Consider the following 20,074-nt stretch of genomic DNA (forward strand, 5'->3'; position numbering starts at 1 on the left):
GGACTTCGAGACCAGCCTGGCCAACATGGTGAAACTCTGTCTCTACTAAAAATACAAAAATTAGCCGGGCGTGGTGGCTGTAATCCCAGCTACTTGGGAGACTGAAGTAGGAGAATTGTTTAAACCAGGGAGGCAGAGGTTGCGGTGAGCCGAGATCGCACCACTGCACTCCAGCCTAGGCGACAGAGTGAGACTCCGTCTCAAAAAAAAAAAAAAAGAGAATCAGGAACAGCTTCATGGAATAAGTGGACTGACAAGGCATGGAATGGAATAGTTTCTAAGACCTATGCACGCCAGACCTTTACAATTACTTCCTCATTTAAGTCATACAACAAACTTGCAGCATCCTCATTTTACAGCTCAGAAAACAGTTACCAAGAGGCTAAATGACTTGCCCAGGTCTATCAAGATCTGATTTTAAAGATCTAATCTCAGCTTACTGCATCCTCTGCCTCCCGGGTTCAATCAATTCTCCTGCCTCAGCCTCCCGAGTAGCTGGCATTATATGCACTTGCCACCACGTCTGGCTACACAGATCTACCAAGGTCTGATTTTAAAGCCTGTGCAAGCAGAGCTCATCCTGGAGGGAGGGGCAGGATTCTGGACCTCTCCTCCCCTTTTACTTACATGGAATAAAAACAAAAACAAAAAAAACCCCACACATACACACTTTACACAAAATGGATATTATAAGCATTTACTGAACTCTGCCCTTTCTTACAGGTAATGTATCTTAAACTCTTTCTGTATCAACATATCAAGTTCCTCCTTCTTTGCATGCCTCCCCCGTTTTCCATTAGTTTGTGGATATGCCATGCTGACAGTCCCCTCCTGATAAGCATGTAAGTTGTTTCCAGGCCGGGCACGGTGGCTCACGCCTGTAATCCCAGCACTTTGGGAGGACAAGGCAGGCAGATCACAAGGTCAGGAACTCGAGACCAGCCTGACCCACATGGTAAAACTCCATCTCTACTAAAAATACAAAAATTAGCTGGGTGTGGTGGCACGCACCTGTAATCCCAGCTACCCAGGAGGCTGAGGCAGGAGAATCATTTGAACCAGGGAGGCGGAGTGGTTGCAGTGAGCCGAGATCACACCATTGCACTCCAGCCTGGGCGACAGAGTGAGACTCCGTCTCAAAAAAAAAAAAAAAAAAAAAAAAAAAGTTGTTTCCAGTTTTTGTTGTTATGATACTGCAGAGAATTCTTGTACACATACTTTGAAACACTTCTGCATGCATACCCATGGGGTAAATCTGCAAAAGTGGAACTACTCGTTCAAAGGATATGCACTTGACAACTGGACAAATATTGCCACTTTGAGGTGGGCAGGAATCTGAAGGCAAAAGGCATGCATTCTAGGCAGAGAGTGACAGTATCTTACTGGTAGGAAAACTTTAGGGTTAAAGCTTAAGGATTCTCATGATTGCAGGAAGCCTTGAAGGCTTTACCTTTTTATATACGCAGCACTAAGAGAAGGCCCTACACTAACAGGGTGCTAACAACTACTGATAAACTAATTGGGTGATGAGTGGTTGTTTCTTTCTTTTTTTTTTTTGAGATGGAGTTTCACTCTTGTTGCCCGGGCTGGAGTGCAATGGCATGATCTCAGCTCACTGCAACCTCCACCTCCCGGGTTCAAGCGATTCTCTTGCCTCAGCCTGAGTAGCTGGGATTACAGGCATGTGCCACCATGCCCAGCTAATTTTGAATTTTTAGTAGAGACGAGGATTCTCCATGTTGGTCAGGCTGGTCTTGAACTCCCAACCTCAGGGGATCCACTCGCCTCGGCCTCCCAAAGTGCTGGGATTAAAGGCGTGAACCACCGCGCCTGGCTTTTCCTTCAATTTCATCATCATCATGTGAGCCACCTTCAAGGTGGTAAAGGGTTCTCTAAGCCGAAGCACAGGGGCTGAAGTCTGGTGTATGATCCCCCAGCAGAAGACAGATAGCTCAGAAGCTCAGCAGACAGCAGAAGCCCAAGGAGTGTTTATATTCAACACCATCAGGTGCGCCAGGCACTTTCACATACATTTTATCATTTTAACACATCAAGAACAAATCTTTCCTTCTACCACCTCTCCCCACACAAAACATCTCACCAAGCCCCACCCAGCTGAGCCCAGGCTGTGTCCTTCTCCCTCCTCGGCCTCCCTTTCATCAGCAAAGCCCTTCTCATCCCCTAAACTAACAGTTCAAACATCACCTTCTCAGGGAAGCCGTCTCAACTTCTCCAGACAGCTGGTTGCTACCTACGCCAAGCAGGGACTCAGAGCCTGACTGTGGCTCTAATCTGCTTATAAGTTGGTCTCCTCCAACTGGATATAAGCTCCCAGAGAGCAGGGCCCTGGCTGGACTTTGTAGTAACCAAGCAAGTAACAAACGTTTCTTGAAGCAACTAGCTGCTTAATAAGATGATTACATGGTTCGCCTCAAATGCCCCCTCTTGCAATCCCCATTCCCAGCCCAGAAGTGACCCATCTCAGCCATACCTCAGAGGAGAACATGGTGGCACAGGTCCCAATGCACCAGCAGACGATGGGCTTAGTGAGGCGGCCCTCCTTGATGCCCCGGCAAATCTTATATTCCTCAGTGCCCCCAATCTGCCAGGGAATGGGGAATGAGAAAAAGCCAAGTTAGTGCAGCCCATCCTGACGTAAAAACTGGATAGAAAATGGAGTGACATGGGCTTTGGCCAAATAAAACGAGTTTAGTTTCAGCCTGGATACAAGGAGGATTTCTAAAGGAACAAACAGCAGGTCTCCTAAAGGAATCTCTGGTACTCCTGCTTCCTAATCTAGAGATATAACATGATTTAGGATTAGACCTGCCTTCAGAGGTGCAAACAAGGGATGGGGTTATGGGACTCCCAAATTTTTTAGTATTTAGAAAAAATTTTTAACTGTTCTATCCAGAAGTCATCACATTTTTTTTTTTTTTTTTTTTTTTTTTGAGACGGAGTCTCGCTCTGTTACCCAGGCTGGAGTGCAGTGGCGCGATCTCGGCTCACTGCAAGCTCCGCCTCCTGGATTCACGCCATTCTCCTGCCTCAGCCTCTCCGAGTAGCTGGGACTACAGGTGCCCGCCACCACGCCCGGCTAATTTTTTTTTTGTATTTTTAGTAGAGACGGGGTTTCACCGTGGTCTCGATCTCCTGACCTGGTGATCCGCCCGCCTCGGCCTCCCAAAGTGCTGGGATTACAAGCGTGAGCCACCGCGCCCGGCCACATTTTTTAAAAAGTGCTTTTTTTTTGCTTTTTTTTGAGACGGAGTCTTGATCTGTCTCTCAGGCTGGAGGGCAGTGGTGCAATCTCTGTTCACTGCAACCTCTGCCTCCTGGGTTCAAGTGATTCTCCCACCTCAGCCTCCCGAGTGGCTGGGAATACAAGTGTGCACCACCATGCCCGGCTAATTTTTATATTTTTAGTAGAGATGGGGTTTCGCCATGTAGGCCAGGATGGTCTAGAACTCCTGATCTCAAGTGACCCACTTGCCTCAGCCTCCCAAAGTGCTGGGAGGATTACAGGTGTGAGCCATCATACCTGGCCAAAAAAATGCACTTTTTACTCCAGCTTTCCACTGCCCACCAGGTAGAGACCATGGCCAGCCAGAGCAGAGCTTTTCTCTTATTGGCACTGAAGTTTGGGACACTGGGAGATTAAGAACTCCTTTCTCTGAAACATAAATGGCAGTACTAATAGTGACAACCTCGAGGCCCCAGTATCTAGGGGATGGGATTACCAGGGACTGTCCCTTTAAGTTACATGTAACCAAAATGTTTTAATTTTTTGAAAACTGAGATCATGCATTACAGTTTTAAAATCATAATTTTTTTTTTTTTAAAGTAACTCACCTCTCCAAGAACCACAATCATTTTGACTCCTGGAGTGTCCTGATAGCGTAACACATGATCCATGAATGTGGAGCCCGGGTACCTGTTGAGAGCAGGGAGTATCAAGATACAGGATTAGGAGGAGGCCTGGGGAAGTGTGTACAGGATTAGGAAGCACACTTGTACTGGGAACACTGGATTTTGGGGGGATGTGGATGGCCGGTATAGGTCCAGAGATGCCCCAGCAATAATGGACAGGGGAAGGTAGCAAATGGAACAGAAGAGAAGAAAGAGGAGGGAGGGAGTTGGAGCTATTTAACTTGCAAAGGAAAGGACTGGGCACAAAATAAGCCCAGAGAGGTTCGCTCAGCAGTAAGAGATGACCTAGAAAGTACGCCCTGGTGCAGTTGTTTTAAACTATATCCACAAATTCCGGCCAGGTGCAGTGGCTCACACCTGTAATCCCAGCACTTTGGGAGACCCAGGATGGTGGATCACCTGAGGTCAGGAGTTCCAGACCAGCCTGGACAACATGGTGAAACCCCGTCTCTACTAAAAATACAAAAATCAGCCAGGTGTGGTGGTGGGCGCCTGTACAGTCCTAGCTACTCAGGAGGCTGAGGCGGGAGGATGGCTTAAATTTTTTGATCGTCTCAAAAAAAAAAAAAAAACAAACCCACAAAAACCTAAGAACACACACATATTTTCTTTCTTTTTGAGATGAAGTCTTGCTCTTTCACCCAGGCTTGAGTGTAGTGGTGTGATGTTGGTGCACTGCAACCTCTGCCTCCCGGGTTCAAGCGATCCTCCTGCCTCAGCCTCCAAAGTAGCTGGCACTACTGGCACACGCCACCACATCTGGCTAATTTTTTTTTAGTAGAGATGGGGGTCTCTACCAAATTTGAGACTGTGTTGCCTCAGCTAGTCTCGAATTTCTGGGCTGAAATAATCCTCCTCCCTCAGCCTCCCAAAGTGCTGGGATTATAGGCATAAGCTACTGTTCTTGGCCTCTTCATGTCTTTTGATATGATCATTATAAATCTAAGAAGACAATCTAAACAAGCAGCATTTCCTAGACTTATTCCCTGAGACTTCGGTCAGGTAGTACCCAAGGACTGGGGATTCCCAGGCCACACCCCTAAAGACCTTGGTGAGAGTTCTTCCCCACCCAGGCATCCTATTGGAAATCATGTGGCAGAGCTAGGGAGACGAACAAGGTGACTCTATCTCAACAGCTTTTGCTTTCTAAGCCTGACAGCAGTAGTAATAGTAGGAATAATAAACAATAATGGCTAACATTTATTATGAACTAAGTGCCAGACGTTACTCTAAGATATAATACTGTATTCATGACCTACTGATCAGTGTTCCCACTAACAAAAATAATGAAGATACTATTATTAACTACAATAAAAACTCACTGAGCACCTGCTGAGGGCAGGCCCTGGCTCAGACACTTATATGTATTACACCTCATTTATTCCTCCAGTGGCCCCATGAGGTGGGGGTATTATTTACCCAATTGATGTGTAAAAATGATGGAGGTCTAGGGAGGTTAAGTAACTGGCCCAGGATGACCTCTGCCACCCACCCCCTACTAAAGAGGGAAAATGGGATTTGAACCTCTTTAGTCCAATTTCAGAACTGACCCTCCTGACCACTGCACTCTGCTGCCTCCCTATGGCCAATCACAACAAACAGAATTATCCCCAAAGCCCAGTCACCTCCCCTGCACGTTGTTGCCCTGTTCTGTGTTTTCCAATTTCATGCTCTGTCAGTCCTAAGACAAGAGCAGTGATGCCCCATTGTTTAGACTTCAGCAGCATTTCTGCGGGCCTGGAAATCAGGGGCAGCAAGCAGCCTGCAGGACACAGCATCGTCTCCTAGCCCACTGCTCTCAATGCAGGAAGCCCCTCCTTGGCTTCCCAGCTGATTACCTGTCCCCACCAATGGCCACGCCCTCATAGACGCCATCCGTGGTCCGAGAGATGATATTGTTGAGCTCGTTGGACATGCCTCCGGAACGTGAGACATAGGCCACACTGCCTGGGCGGTACAGTTTGGAGGCCAGGATGTTGTCCAGCATCCCACCCGTGTTCCCAATCTTAAAGCACCCAGGCTTGATGCCTCCAACCTGTGGGGGCAGAAACCACAATCAGGGAGGAAGGTGACTTCCAGATTCACCACAAAGAATCACAAAGCCCCTGCATTACTGCCCAGCCCCCTCTGGCCAGGCTGGGGAGAGAATGACCAAGAGAAATCACACTTGCCCATTGGGTTTCCTGCTTAGGAAAGTCTTCTCTCTCTCTCAAGAGACATTATACAGAACAAAAGAGAGCCTTATTTGTAAAACATGGCTCACTCATTCAGGTTCAGATACGTATACTCGGCCAGGCACAGTGGCTCCGGTCTGTAATCTCAGCTCTTTGGAAATAAATACTAGCTTCAATTTTTTAATACAGTAAGAAGTAAAAATAAGCCAGGTGTGGAGGAACACTTCTGTAATCCCAGCTACTCAGGAGGCTGAGGCAGGGAGATTGCTCAAGCTTAGGAGTTCGGGGCTGCTGAAGTGTGTTATAACTGCACCTGTGAAAAGCCACTGCACTCCAGCAACACAGCGAGACCCTGCTTCTTCTTTTTTTTGAGACGGAGTCTCACTCTGTCGCCCAGGCTGGAGTGCAGTGGCGCGATCTCGGCTCACTGCAAGCTCCGCCTCCCGGGTTCACGCCATTCTCCTGCCTCAGCCTCTCCGAGTAGCTGGGACTACAGGCGCCCGCCACCACACCCGGCTAATTTTTTGTATTTTTAGTAGAGACGGGGTTTCACCGTGTTAGCCAGGATGGTCTCGATTCCTGACCTCGTGATCCGCCCGCCTCGGCCTCCCAAAGTGCTGGGATTACAAGCGTGAGCCACTGCGCCCGGCCGAGACCCTGCTTCTTAAAAAAAAAAACAAAAAATAATTCAAAGAATAATTTCAGCCAGGCATGGTGGCTCACGCCTGTAATCCCAACACTTTTGGAGGCTGTAGGGGGCAGATTACCTGAGGTTGGGAGTTTGAGACCAGCCTGGCTAACATGGTGAAACCCTGTCTCTACTAAAAATACAAAAATTAGCCAGGCATGGTGGTTCACACCTATAGTCCCAGCTCCTCGGGAGGCTGAGGCAGGAGAATTGCTTGAACCAAGGAGGCAGAGGCTGCAGTGAGCCAAGATCGTGCCACTGCACTCCAGCCTAGGTAACAGGGCAAGACTCCGTCTCAAAGAAAAAAAAAAAGGCCAAACATGGTGGCTCACACCTGTAACTCCAGGACTTTGGGAGGCAGAAGTGGGTGGGGTGGATCATTTGAGGTCAGGAGTTCGAGACCAGCCTGGCCAACATGGTAAAACCCCGCTTCCACTACAAATACAAAAATTAGCCAGGCATGGTGGCAGGCGCCTGTAGTCCCAGCTACTCAGGAGGCTGAGGTAGGGGAATTGCTTAAACCCAGGAGGTAGAAGTTGCAGTGAGCCAAGATCGCACCACTGCACTCTAGCATGGGCAACAGAGTGAGACTCTGTCCCCGCCCCCACCAAAAAAGAATAATTTCTTCTTATACGAAGACTTTTGGCCACCAGGCAGCTTATTCTTTGGTTTAGCAAAGACTATGCTATGGTTTTATGAAGGTAGACAAATACTAAAAAAATTACTCATTAGCTCCTTGAAACCATAAAGGTGATATGTACTAGGGAGACAGCCTTTAAAAAAATAACTCTGCCCAGGAGGCAGAGGTTGCAGTGAGCCAAGATCGCGCCACTGCACTCTAGCCTGGGCAACAGAGCAAGACTCCATCTCAAAAACAACAACAACAGTAACAAAAACTAAAAATGGGCCGGGCGCAGTGGCTCACACCTGTAATCCCAGCACTTTGGGAGGCTAACGTCAGGAGTTTGAGACTAGCCTGACCAACATGGTGAAACCCCGTTGGGGGTAAAAATACAAAAATTAGCCAGACATGGTGGCGGGTGCCTATAATCCCAGCTACTTGGGAGGCTGAGGCAGAAGAATCACTTGAACCCAGAAGCGGAGGTTGCAGTGAGCCAAGATCGCGCCATTGCACTCCAGCCTAGGCATTGCAGTGAGACTCTGTCTCAAAAAAAAAGCTAAAAATGGACAGACTGATTTTCAACACGTACTTCCTGAATCTTCTCAACCTAGGAGGGAGATAGAGGAGTCAAAACGTAAACTTCCTAAGGGCATTGAACTTCATAAGATAGCATCGAACATAAAAAGCTTTCCGGAGGGGAAGCTCACAGTGGCAGGTCCGATGATGGTCACTCCCTTCTGGTCCGCCTTCTTGATCAGCTTTCTTGTGAGGGCCTCAGGGATGCCTTCAGCTATGATGGCGATGGTCCGGATCTAGAGGATGACAAGAGTCCCTTCCCGTTAACTTTCTGCCTCAGGGCAACAAGACAGCACCGTTTAAGGGCCCACCTCCCACTCCGCATGTCCCCTTCCAGGGTCCAAGAACAAAGTAATGCTAACAATATGCATATCAGCCGGGCACAGTGGCTCATGCTTGTAATCCCAGCACTTTGGGAGGCCGAGGAGGGTGGATCTTCTAAGGTCAGGAGTTCGAGACCAGCCTGGCCAACATGGCAAAACCCCGTCTCTACTAAAAATACAAAAATTAGCTGGGCATGGTGGTGCGTGCCTATAATCCCAGCTACTAGGGAGAATGAGGCAGAATTGCTTGAGCGAGGGAGGTGGAGGTTGCAGTCAGCTGAGATGGCACCACTGCACTCCAGCCTGGGCAACAGAGCGAGACTCCATCTCAAAAACAAAAACAAAACAAAATGAAAAAACAAAACCAATACGCATCTCATTCTTCCCACAGGCCTCTGCTCCTAATCACTCTAACCATCTCCTGAAAACACAAGTGGTGGATAGCCGAAACTGATCTCCAATAGCTAATGCCGCAGTGATCCACCCAACAGAGGTAGGTACTTCGGAAGCCCTGCTACAGTCATAGCAGCTATGTTCACTCTCACCCAAAAGCTCACACCCTTCTGTTGTCTACCTGTTCCTGTGCCTGCTCATAAAGCAGCTATCTAAGGCTTTTCTCCATGGTACCCTCCGAGTCTTGTCACCATCCCCACAGGACAGGGTCAGCGTTTAAGAGAAATGAGCTGCTTCTACACTCAGCCCAGAGACGGGGTGGGAGGGGCATGGGACAGATCCAGGAATCACTTCTCTTTGGCTCTAAACCAGGGCCAGCAAACTTCTATAAAGGGTCAAGATAGTATTGTAGGGGCCAGGTGGAGTGGCTCATGCCTGTAATCCCAGCACTTTGGGAGTCTAAGGCAGGTGGATCCCTTGAGCCCAAGAGTTCAAGGCCAGCCTGGGCAACACAGGGAGACCCCGTAGGAGGATCAACTGAACCCAGGAGGTTGAGGCTGCAGTGAGTTGCATGATTGCATCACTGCACTCCAGCCTGGGCTACAGAGCAGTATGTCTGTCTCTTTAAAACCAAACAAAAACCCCTGGCTGTGCGCGGTGGCTCACGTCTGTAATCCCAGCAATCTGCGAGGCCAAGGTGGGCAGATCATTTGAGGTTGGGAGTTTGAGACCAGCCTGACCAACATGGAGAAAACCCATCTCTCCTAAAAATACAAAATTAGCCAGACGTAGTGGTGCGTGCCTGTAATCCCAGCTACTTGGGAGGCTGAGGCAGGAGAATCACTTGAACCTGGGAGGTGGAGGTTGCGGTGAGCCGAGATCGCACCACTGCACTACAGCCTGGGCAACAAGAGCAAAACTCTTGTCTCAAAAAACAAAAAACAAAAACAAACAACAAAAAAACAGCCTTAAAACTAGGTGATGTGCTAGGTTTTGCCTTGGGCCATAGTTTGCCAACCTCTGCCCTAGACTAAAGAAGTAGCAGCCGGACGTGGTGGCTCACGCCTGTAATCCCAGCACTTTGGGAGGCCGAGGTGGTTGGATCACCTGAGGCCTGAAGTTTGAGACCAGCCTGACCAAAAAGGTAAAACCCCATCTCTACTGAAAATACAAAAATTAGCTGGGCGTGGTGGCAGGCGCCTGTAGTCCCAGCTACTCGGGAGGCTGAGACAGGAGAATTGCTTGAACCTGGGAGGTGGAAGTTGCAGTGAACTGAGATCACGCCACTGTACTCACTCTAGCTTGGGTAACGGAGAGAGGCTCCATTTCAAAAAAAAAAAAAGGTAGCTCATTTTCGGCAAATGTATTTTTTCACTTCCTCTAGATATCAAGACAATTTTATGTTCTCCAGTCATAAACTGAAATAAGCCAGTCTGGGATCAGATGATAATTTTCAACAAAATAATCAACATCCTAATTTTATTTTTTTTGAGTTGGAGTCTCTTGTCGCCCAGGCTGGAGTACAATAGCATGACCCTGGCTCACTACAACTTCCACCTCCTGGATTCAAGTGATTCTCCTGCCTCAGCCTCCCAAGTAGCTGGCACTACAGGTGCCCACCACCATACCCAGCTATTTTTTTTATTTTTAGTAGGGGCGGTGCCAGGCTGGTCTCAAACTCCTGACCTCAAATGACCCACCCACCTTGGCCTCCCAAAGTCCTGGGATTCCAGGTGTGAGCCACCGCACCCAGCCTCAAACCTGCACCTTCTGATGCAGTAGTTCAACTTCTAGAAATTTATGCTTAGGGAATAATTAAGGATATAGGCAAATGTTAATCTGAGATTGCCCATCACAAGATGTGCAAAAGCAAAAGTGATGCTGCCGGTAAGTGCTTACTGATGTGGAAAGAGCAACTGAAGAAAGCAGATTATATGAGTGGCATACAGTATTATTCCCTTTGTTCAAATCTAGAAAAGGGAGTAGATAAGGACATACTCTCATAGCAGCAGTCATGTTTTTCTGAAATGGGACCTCAAGTATTTATTTTCAACAAAACAATATCAGTATTTTGAAACTGTTCTATAATAAATATGTAATATTTTTAATCATGAAATGTTGGAGTCTCTCTGAGCCTCCTCTGGCTTGGGAAGCTGACCGATTAAAAAAATTTTTTAATTAAAATAGGCCAGGTGCAGTAGCTCACTCCTGTAATCCCAGCACTTTGGGAGGCCAAGGTGAGTGGATCACTTGAGGCCAGGAGTTCGAGACCAGTCTGGCCAACATGGTGAAACCCCATCTCTACAAAAAAAAAAAAAAAAAAAAAAAAAAGTCAGGTGTGGTGGCATGTGCCTGTAATCCCAGCTACTCAGTAGGCTGAGGCACGAGAATCACTTGAGCCTGGGAAGCGGAGGCTGTGTGACAGAGTGAGGCTCTGTCTCAATAAATAAATAAATACATACATACATACATAAAATAAAGTGCTTAAATCCTGATTTTTTTGTTTGTTTGTTTATTTTTGAGACAGGATCTGGGTCTTACTCTGCTGCCCAGGCTGGAGTGCAATGGCATGATCACAGCACACTGCAGCCTCAACCTCCTGAGCTCAAGCGATCCTCCTACCTTAGCCTCCCTAGTAGCTGGGACTAGTGAGTGCCACCATGCCTGGCTAATCCATTTTTAAGTAGAGACAAGGTCTTGCTGTGTTGTTCAAGTTGGTCTTGAACCCTTAGCCTCAAACAATCGCCCCACCTCTGCCTCCTAACAAACACAAGCCACGGCATCCAGCCAATCCTGGTTTTCAAGCCAGTTATGGATAGCACAGAGAGGATATAGTGGGGGTGGGGTGGAGCCTGAGCCACCTCCTTTATTTATTTAACATTTATTTATTTATCTATTTATTTATTTAGAGAGAGTCTCACTCTGTTGCCTAGGCTGAAGTGCAGTGGTGTGATCACAACTCACTGTAGCCTTGACCTCCCAGGCTCAAGTGATCGATCATCCTACCTCAGCCAGCACATGCCACCATGTCCAGCTAATTTTTTTTTTTTTTTAATTTTTTTGTAGGGACAGGGTCTTGCTTTGTTGGTCTCAAACTCCTGGGCTCAAGCAATCTTCTTGCCTTGACCTCCCAAAAGTGCTGGAATAACAGGCATAAGCCACCATGCCCAGCGTATATTTTATTTTACTTTATTTAATTTTTTAAAGACAGGGTCTTGCTCTGCCACCCAGGCTGGAGTGCCATGGAATGATCATAGCTAACTGCAGCCTTGAACTCCTGGGTGATCAATCGATCCTCCTGCCTCAGCTTCCTGAGTAGCTGGGACTACAGGTGTGAGTCACCATGCCTGGCTTGACTAATTTTTAAACTTTTTGTAGAGAATGGGTCTCGCTTTATTGCTTAGGCTGGTCTTGAACTCTTGGCTTCAAGCAATCTTCCTGCCTCTGCCTTCCAAAGTCCTAGGATTGCAAGCATGAGTCACTGTCCCAGCCTGAGCAGCCTCTTTGTAAGCCCAGATAAGCAGCCTCTGCCCAGACTGACCTGCCCGGAGTCACTATCCTGACTTCTGAAGATCGCATGTCTCCAACCATTTCCACCCAAACCACTGGCTACTCCCAAATCCCCAGCCCTTTGTCCCAGGCAGCAGTGACAGGACATCAATCAGGAGGCGTTCTTGCTTCCCCACCCTCCGCCCCCTAGAGCCCAGTGATCTACCTGTGCCTAGTTCGTGGTCCCCACCCCCCACCCTCCAGAGCCCAGTGATCTACCTGGGAATAGTTCATGGTCCCCACCCCCCACCCTCCAGAGCCCAGTGATCTACCTGTGCATAGTTCATGGTCCCCACCCCCCACCCTCCAGAGCCCAGTGATCTACCTGGGAATAGTTCATGGTCTCCATGGTGCTGTCATAGGCAGAGCGGAGAGAGGCAAAGTTGATGAGCACATCTACTTCTGGGTGCTTCCTCATGGCATCAGCCATGTTCTTGAAGACAGGGATCAGGATCTCCTTGTGCCCCCAGTAAAACTTCTGCTTGTGGTCCCCACTGTGAGAAAGTAAAAGAAGAATTAGGACATCCTCAACCTGTCAGGACTGGGGAAGGGGAAGCTGAGGGGAGGAATTTCACCTAGAAGGTAGAAAAGGCATGGTCTGTGCCCTCAAAGAATTTTCATCTAAGGGACAAAGATCCCCCAGGAATACTGACCGCCTCTGTCTCTAGGATGGGCAAAGCGTTCCCCAGCAAAGGGAACGAGCTCGCTGACTCCCCAAGCCTTGCCTTTTTTTTTCTTTCTTTTGAGACAGGGTCTTGCTCTGTCACCCAGGCTGGAGTGCAGTGACATAATTATAGAGTTCACTGCAGCCTCAACCTCCAAGGCTCAGGCAATCCTTCTGCCTCACCCTCCCAAGTAGCTGGGACTACAGGTGCACACCACCACACCCAGCTAATTTTTAAATTATCTGTAGAGATGGGGGTCTCCCTATGTTGCCCAGGGCTGGTCTCAAACTCCTGGGCTCAAGCAATTCTCCCACTTTGACCTCCCAAAGTGCTAGGATTACAGGCATGAGCCCCTGTGCCCAGCCCCAAGCTTTGTCTTAGCAGAGGAAGGAGATACTTTCCGCCATGGGGTAACTCACGTGAAAGGGTAGACCATGGCAGCCACTGAGGGCTCGTCTCGGGAGCAGACATAGTCAAAGTCCAGCATGCCTTGCACGGCCCGGGTCTGCATGCCCCACACAATGGCCTTGGTGTGGCGGCTGAAGAGAGTGGTGCTCTTTCCTGGTGGGCAAAGACACAGAGAGTGCACCCAGAACACATACCCCCGGGAGACCTGCAGGGGCCAGGGCTGCCTGCCAGACCCCTCCACACCCCATGTCCACAGGGTGATGCCTCATGACAACCGTAAAGGAATGTCAAGAGGACAGAATTCTGAGAACTTAGGGAGGAGGGGCCTCGATTTTTCTGGAAGAAGGTGGCAGAAAGAGCAAATCAAGCTAAGAGGGCCTGCTAGCTAGTAAGTAGCTCTGTAAAGAACAGAGAAAGAAGGGCCCCACAGTCAAAGATGCCCAGGATAATTCCTATAGGACCTGCTTCATTTCCCAAGCAAGGCGTGTCATCAGGTTATATGCAAATGAGGTCTTGACAAATTATTTTTAAAGTCATTGGAAAAAAATGTTTAGCTCTCCCAATTTTGGTGGGCTCAGGACTTATGTCCCAACAATGCTTATTACCCTGTAAATCTGGACATAAAACCAGCTCCAGTCAGGGTTTGAATCAGCATGAATTCTAGGTCAGTGTAGGTCCAATGAAGAGGTTTGTGCAGCCGGGGCTGAGGACACAGCAACCTTATCGCTAACTGCAGTTCCGGCCAGGGCTCTGCACAAGGCAGGAGCAGCAAGCTAGTTACACAGGGCCAGTGCCCTCAACTTGCTCTCCTGTTTTTCCTCTCCTTCTCCCTTCTACCAGGTGGCTCTTTACTGCTCAGGACAGTGCTCTGGGACAGACCCTTCAGTGGGCACTTAAGAGGTAAGGCGCAGGTCAGGTGTGGTGGCTCACGCCTGTAATCCCAGCACTTTGGGAGGCTGAGACCGGTGGATCACTTGAGCTCAAGAGTTCAAGACCAGCCTGGCCAACACGGTGAAATGCTGTCTCTAATAAAAATACAAAAATTAGCTGGGTGTGGTGGTGGGCGCCTGTAATCCCAGCTACTCAGGAGGCTGAGGCAGGAGAATCGCTTGAACCCGGGAGGCAGAGGTTGCAGTGAGCCAAGATCACGCCACTGCACTCCAGCCCAGGTGACAGAGCAGGACTCCATCTCAAAAAAAAAAAAAAAAAATTAGAGTGGTGGCATCCCAGCTTCTTGGGAAACCAACACACAATCACTTGAACCAAGGAGGCGGAGGTTGCGGCGAGCCAAGATCGCACCACTGCACTCCAGCTTGGGCCACAGAGTGAGACCCTGCCTCCAAAAAAAAAAAAAAGGTAAGGGAACAAAAGGAGCTGGTAGAAGTGCAGTTCTCTAGGTGGGCATAGTGGTGCATGCTTGAGTCCTAGCTACTTAGGAGACTGAGGTGGGAGGATCACTTGAGCCCAGGAATTCGAAACCAGCCACCGCAGCATAGTGAGACCCCACCTCAAAAAACAAAACAAAACAAAAAAACCTTCCATGATGCGATTATTACGCGTTGCACACCTGTACCAAAATAGCTCATGCACCCCTACTATGTACCCACAAAAATTTTAAAAAGAAAATTTTAATGCAGCAAGTATATTTAAAAAAAAAAAAGTGCAGTCCTTAGCCTAAAGGAAAAGGACTTTTACCATGCTTCAGGCAGTTGACCTTCCCCTCTGGGTCCCTGCAAGTCCAAGAGGAGGAAAGCAGCCCTCAGGGAGGTTCTGAGCTCCCCTAGGGAGAATGATGCATCTAGCCCAGTGGCATCTGGTATTAATTAACCTACTGTACTAGAGCAGGCTTGGCTAACCAAGTTCATGGTCTCATTAAATCCCTGTACAGGCCTGCCTCTTCCATCACAGCCTTAAGCTTCTCATGGCAGAAGGTTCCTGATGTTGCAAATACCTGAGATTTACTGTCACCTAGACCCACCTGGGTTCTGCTGAGACATGAGATCACAGAACAAGGGAAGCCACCTAATCCAGTTCTCCCACTTCCCAGTCCTAGGAAACTGAAGCCCAGAGATGCCAAATGACTGAGGTCCGAGGTCATCCAGCATCAGAGCCAGGATTACATAATCACTTAAAATGCAGCTCAACTGTGAAAGTGAGGAGGGAGAATATAAGTGTGAGTTCATGACCCGCCATCCTCAGGGGAAGCCTGCATCATGTCACCCCCAACAGGTGACGCACGTGCACATGCCTCTGATCTATCTACCCTGCCAGCTACAGAAATCAAGACAAAGCCTGGAATCTACAAACCTACCAGCATCTCCAGCAGGAAAGGGTGGAGGTAAAGTGGCCCTTCCTCAAGCACAGAGAAACCAAAGCTGAAGGGTGTATCCTCAGCCCACCAGCAGCAGAGAGACCCCAGAGAGAACCTCTGTGCCAGGGGCTATGCCCCCTACACCAGGCCTCCTCTGGCCTCGCTGAGGGGAGGGCTCGCTCAGCCATAATCTGTTCTCCCTCCTTGACACACCCTCCTTTTATTTCTCTCACTCCAGAAAGTAACAAGGATAACCTCCCTCCTCATAACCCTCCTCCCCTTCAGAGCACAGAGAGCTCCTGGAGAACCAGGGCTGGTCCCTGTTCTTTCCACACTGGGTTTACCCTGCTCTTAACTTTTTCCAGAGGCAAAAACATCAGGATTAAAGCCAGGTGGCCAAAGGGCTGCATTCCAGGCCTTTCCAGCTGGTTATCGACCCTGCCAATTACTCCTTCCCCTCCCCTTAGCAAGGGGACAACAAAGACTTCCCTGCCTCCACGGCTGTGAATGTCAAAGTTAAATGGAAGCTCTGATGCTATGAACCAATTAATCTACTCAGCTAGGCTAGTGGGTGAATGCGCATGCACAGAAGTGTCCACTGTAAAATGTGACCTCACATGCCAGACAAAGCTCATACCCCTTCCAATTACCCAGTCTCTAGATCCGCTGCACACCCTTCAGCGCTTCCGTCTACCTCCTTCTTCACCTCTCTTGTTCCTCCACCACAACCCCAGAAAAAGATAAACTGGTCCCTGGAGCTTGAGGATGAAGCTGGCAGTGGTGAAGTCCAGGCAGGAAAGGTGAGAAAATGACATCAGGAGATGTAAATGAGAAGCAGGGGTGACTTGTGGCTCCCCTTGTGCACCCCAGCAGTGACAGACACCCACAACTCTCTGCCACTCGCCATTCAGTTGGATGGCTCCCTCCTTCCCAGGCGACACTCTCTCCTTGACACCACTACACTCTCCAGGGCCATGGGTCTGGCTCTTGCTCCTTCCAAAATCTCTACCCCCTCCCAAGCTTGGAGCCAGGAACAGCCACACAGTGAGGAGAGCGCTGAGTGAGGCGCGTACTGAGCAGGGATAGGAGTGGAGGAAGAGCGAAGACTTAGGACTTGGGGTCAGGCCACATCAAGGCAGGGACAGAAAATAGACCAGACGACACTGCAACCCACCAGGGGAGGGGGAAACAGAGCACACGATAAAACTGTCACCCGCTAACAAAGCCACACGCGGAGTGGGGGCAGGGTGGGGGCATCCTACCTTGCAGGGATCTTGGACTTGGGACTGAATCTGTCAAAGAAAATGACCAAGGCAACTGAGTGACCCACTGATGGCTGGAGGCTTTGGAGGGAGAGGGTGGGAACAGGGAAGGGTCCCATGGACAAGGCTTTCAGGGCTAAAGCCCTCACCATCCCTCTCCTGTTCTGCAATGGACAATGGAGTAAGGCCAGCAGAAGAGGTGAAAGCACCGATGAGCAGAATGGAAGCAAGAAAGAGCAAAGACCAAATGGGCAGAGAGGGGGCAAGAGGAGGACGAAGGCTGGGCAGATGTGCTCAACACCAGTGCCTCCCCCAGGCCCTCTGCAGGGACAGCTGGATGACTTGAACTCTGGGCTCTCTAGCTGGCACAGTCCCACCCTCTTAATGCCAATCCCTTTTTGTCTCCATGAAACACTATGAGATGATTGGCCAGCATGGGGTTGACCCGTGCTATGGACAAAGATGCTGATTTGGGACAGTGTCACTATTTCCCAAAATGCCGTAAGCAAAGTGTGTCCCAGGAAGAGGCTGCACAGGCATACCAGCCCAGGGGTAACTAACACCACTTTTGTAGAGCTGGCTGCAAGGGCTGGCCAGCAGGAATCACATCTACATGGAGAGAAAAATTAGGTGAAATACAGATGGGCTGACAGGCGGGGGCTTTTCTTGCTGGGGATTCAGAGGAGGGAATGTCTGTTAGGGCCCCAAGATGGTGGGGGTGGCCTGGGAACTGCTGTCGTAGGAGCTGGCTCTGCCGTCCTGGGGTCCCGGCATCTGCCCTCCACTCAGGAGAAGAGTCCCAGAGAACTTTCCACTTCCTGGAATTTCTGTAACCCTATCTCCTCCACAGCCTCCCTGCCCAGTTCACAGCCCCATAAGAAGAACAGGGGTAGAAGAGAATAGGGGGAATTGAGGCGACCAGGCACGGCGTGCGTCCTCTGCCTCAGGAGCGCCCACAGGGAAGGCTCAAGTCATACCATCCTTGTGTCCCAGGTGCACTCCCATTGCAAAACCCAAACCACTTTTCATCCGCCTCTGCCAGCCCAGGAGGGAAAGGAAAAGGGGAGAGAGATACAGAGGGTACCGAAAGGCCACTCCCTGCAACGTGCCTGAAGCCTCAGGGAGTTACCTTGTGGCATGGCAGGCTTGGCCTTCTTTGCAGGCGCCACCTCATCAGCCCTGGACTCAGAAAAAGATGCTGTCCTGCTGGGGGCTGGCGTCTGGGGTGAGATAAGGAGAGAGTGTAAGAGGTAAGAGTCACAGCTGGGAAAAAAAGCCACTGGTCCTTAAAGGCCCCAAAGAAAACTGGTAATAAAAATTATGCACAACAATGCTCTTTATAAGCTACTTCCAAAAGTACTAACAATCCTCTAAGATACGAATTAATATTATCCCATGTTACAGATGAGCAAACTGAGGCCCCTGGGTGGACAAGACACTGGCTAAGGTTGCTCTCCCAGCAAAAAGTAAGAGTAACGATTTTTAAGTTTTTCTTTTCTTTTCTTTTTGAGACGAATTCTCACTCTGTTGCTCAGAGTTGGAGTGCAATGGTGCCATCACAGCTCACTGCAACCTCTGCCTCCCGGGTTCAAGTGATTCTCATGCCTGAGCCTCCCGAGTAGCTGGGATTACAGACATGCACCACCATGTCCGGCTAATTTTTGTATTTTTAGTAGAGACACGGTTTCACCACGTTGGCCAGGCTGGTCTCGAACTCCTGACCTCAGGTGATCCACCAGCCTCGGCCTCCCAAAGTGCTGGGATTACAGGTGTAAGCCACCATGCCCGGCCACAATGTGAACTTGGATCCAATTTTAAAATCCTTGATCCTTCCATTATACTACTTTGATCAGGACAGGAAAAAAATTGGCAGAGATCCAGAAACCAACCATGCACTAACTCCTGCTGTATTTCCTCTATGCCCCCAGGGAACAGAGAAGGAGGACTGTATCCTAGTGGAAAAGATGAGATGGTTCCTTCCTGTAAGGTTGGGGGAGGCCGGCACCTACCGATGTGCTCCCACTGGCATTGAGGAGGAAGTTTGCAGTGTGGGCCGCTGTGGGTGGCTGGTTGGGAATGGGCCGGTGGCCCAGGGCCATACCCACAATGGCCGTCATGTGAGTCTCCGTGCCAAAGACATGGATGGGGATCCCAGTGGTCTTCCCTGTAAGGGAAGGAAAAAAAATCCATAATTCAAGTCTGCAGATAAGTGCCCAAGTCCATGTGACCCTGCAAAGGGCCTTTTACAGCCATGATCAGTGTTTGGCACATTCAGTGCAAGACCAATATCCAGGACAAACCAGCTGTCATATAATTTCACCACCAGACAAATCTTTCTAAAGGCCACTTGCTGATAACAAGAACAAGAAACAGGCCAGGTGCAGTGGCTCACACCTGTAATCCCAGCATTTTGGGAGGCCGAGGCGGGCAGATCACTTGAGGTCAGGAGTTTCAGACCAGCCTGGCCAACGTGGTGAAACCCTGTCTCTACTAAAAACACAAAAAATTAGCCAGGTGTGGTGGCATGCACCTGTAATCCCAGCTACCCAGGAGGCTCAGGCAGGAGGGCCCCTTGAAACTGGGAGGCAGAGGTTGCAAAGTAAGCTGAGATTGCACCACTGCACTCCAGCCTGGGCGACAGAGTGAGACTCGTCACCAAAAAAAAAAAAAAAGACACGCAAGAACAAGAAACATATTTACTGGCAAGATTCAAGTAACCAAATTACCAGAGCCCGTATTCCTCCTGTTCGCAGTCTGGACCCCAGCTCTCCAGCTTTCCTTAGCCCTCATCACATGCATCCACCAGTGCTTGGTCTCTGTTCCTAAACACCCTGAGCCCATTCCCCCAGGGCTCTGGCCCTGCTCCTCCCTCTGCATGGAGCTCTCCATGGAGCTTCACCTGGCTGCTCTCTGGTCTCCCAGCCCAACCCAAGCGCTACCTCTGGAGAAAGGTCCCCTCTGACCTTGACGGTCACTCTCCCATGCCACGCTCCCCTCCTCCTTGTACAGACAGACCCCTAGCATCTTCTCCTACTGTTTATTTGTGGAATGTTCTAATTTAAGAGCATGATTTGGTAACTTCACTGTGCTGTCCCCAGGCTTGCCCCACTGCACATAGCAGATCCTCAGCTTTGAACCAGCTCTATTAAAAAGAAAACAAAAGGCTAACACCT

At 49.3% G+C, this 20,074-nt stretch overlaps 1 protein-coding gene across 5 annotated transcripts in view; it reads right to left on the reverse strand.

Annotated features, from left to right (window-relative positions):
• ACLY (ATP citrate lyase) overlaps positions 1–20,074 on the reverse strand; it is a 54,589-nt gene that overhangs the window by 13,266 nt on the left and 21,249 nt on the right. For 3 of the 5 annotated variants that reach the window (XM_055255747.2, XM_055255751.2, XM_063628989.1), the window contains 9 exons: positions 18,911–19,065; positions 18,031–18,121; positions 16,902–16,931; positions 13,340–13,481; positions 12,581–12,749; positions 8,122–8,226; positions 5,769–5,965; positions 3,853–3,934; positions 2,492–2,602 (listed from right to left, as the gene is read on the reverse strand). In XM_055255747.2, the coding sequence (XP_055111722.2) occupies positions 2,492–2,602; positions 3,853–3,934; positions 5,769–5,965; positions 8,122–8,226; positions 12,581–12,749; positions 13,340–13,481; positions 16,902–16,931; positions 18,031–18,121; positions 18,911–19,065 (1,082 nt within the window). The remainder of the gene's footprint in view (positions 1–2,491; positions 2,603–3,852; positions 3,935–5,768; positions 5,966–8,121; positions 8,227–12,580; positions 12,750–13,339; positions 13,482–16,901; positions 16,932–18,030; positions 18,122–18,910; positions 19,066–20,074) is intronic. The other 2 variants (XM_055255752.2, XM_055255749.2) reach the window with 1 other exon arrangement.

Source organism: Symphalangus syndactylus, chromosome 20 (genome assembly GCF_028878055.3).
Source record: "Symphalangus syndactylus isolate Jambi chromosome 20, NHGRI_mSymSyn1-v2.1_pri, whole genome shotgun sequence".
Lineage (NCBI taxonomy): Eukaryota > Metazoa > Chordata > Mammalia > Primates > Hylobatidae > Symphalangus > Symphalangus syndactylus.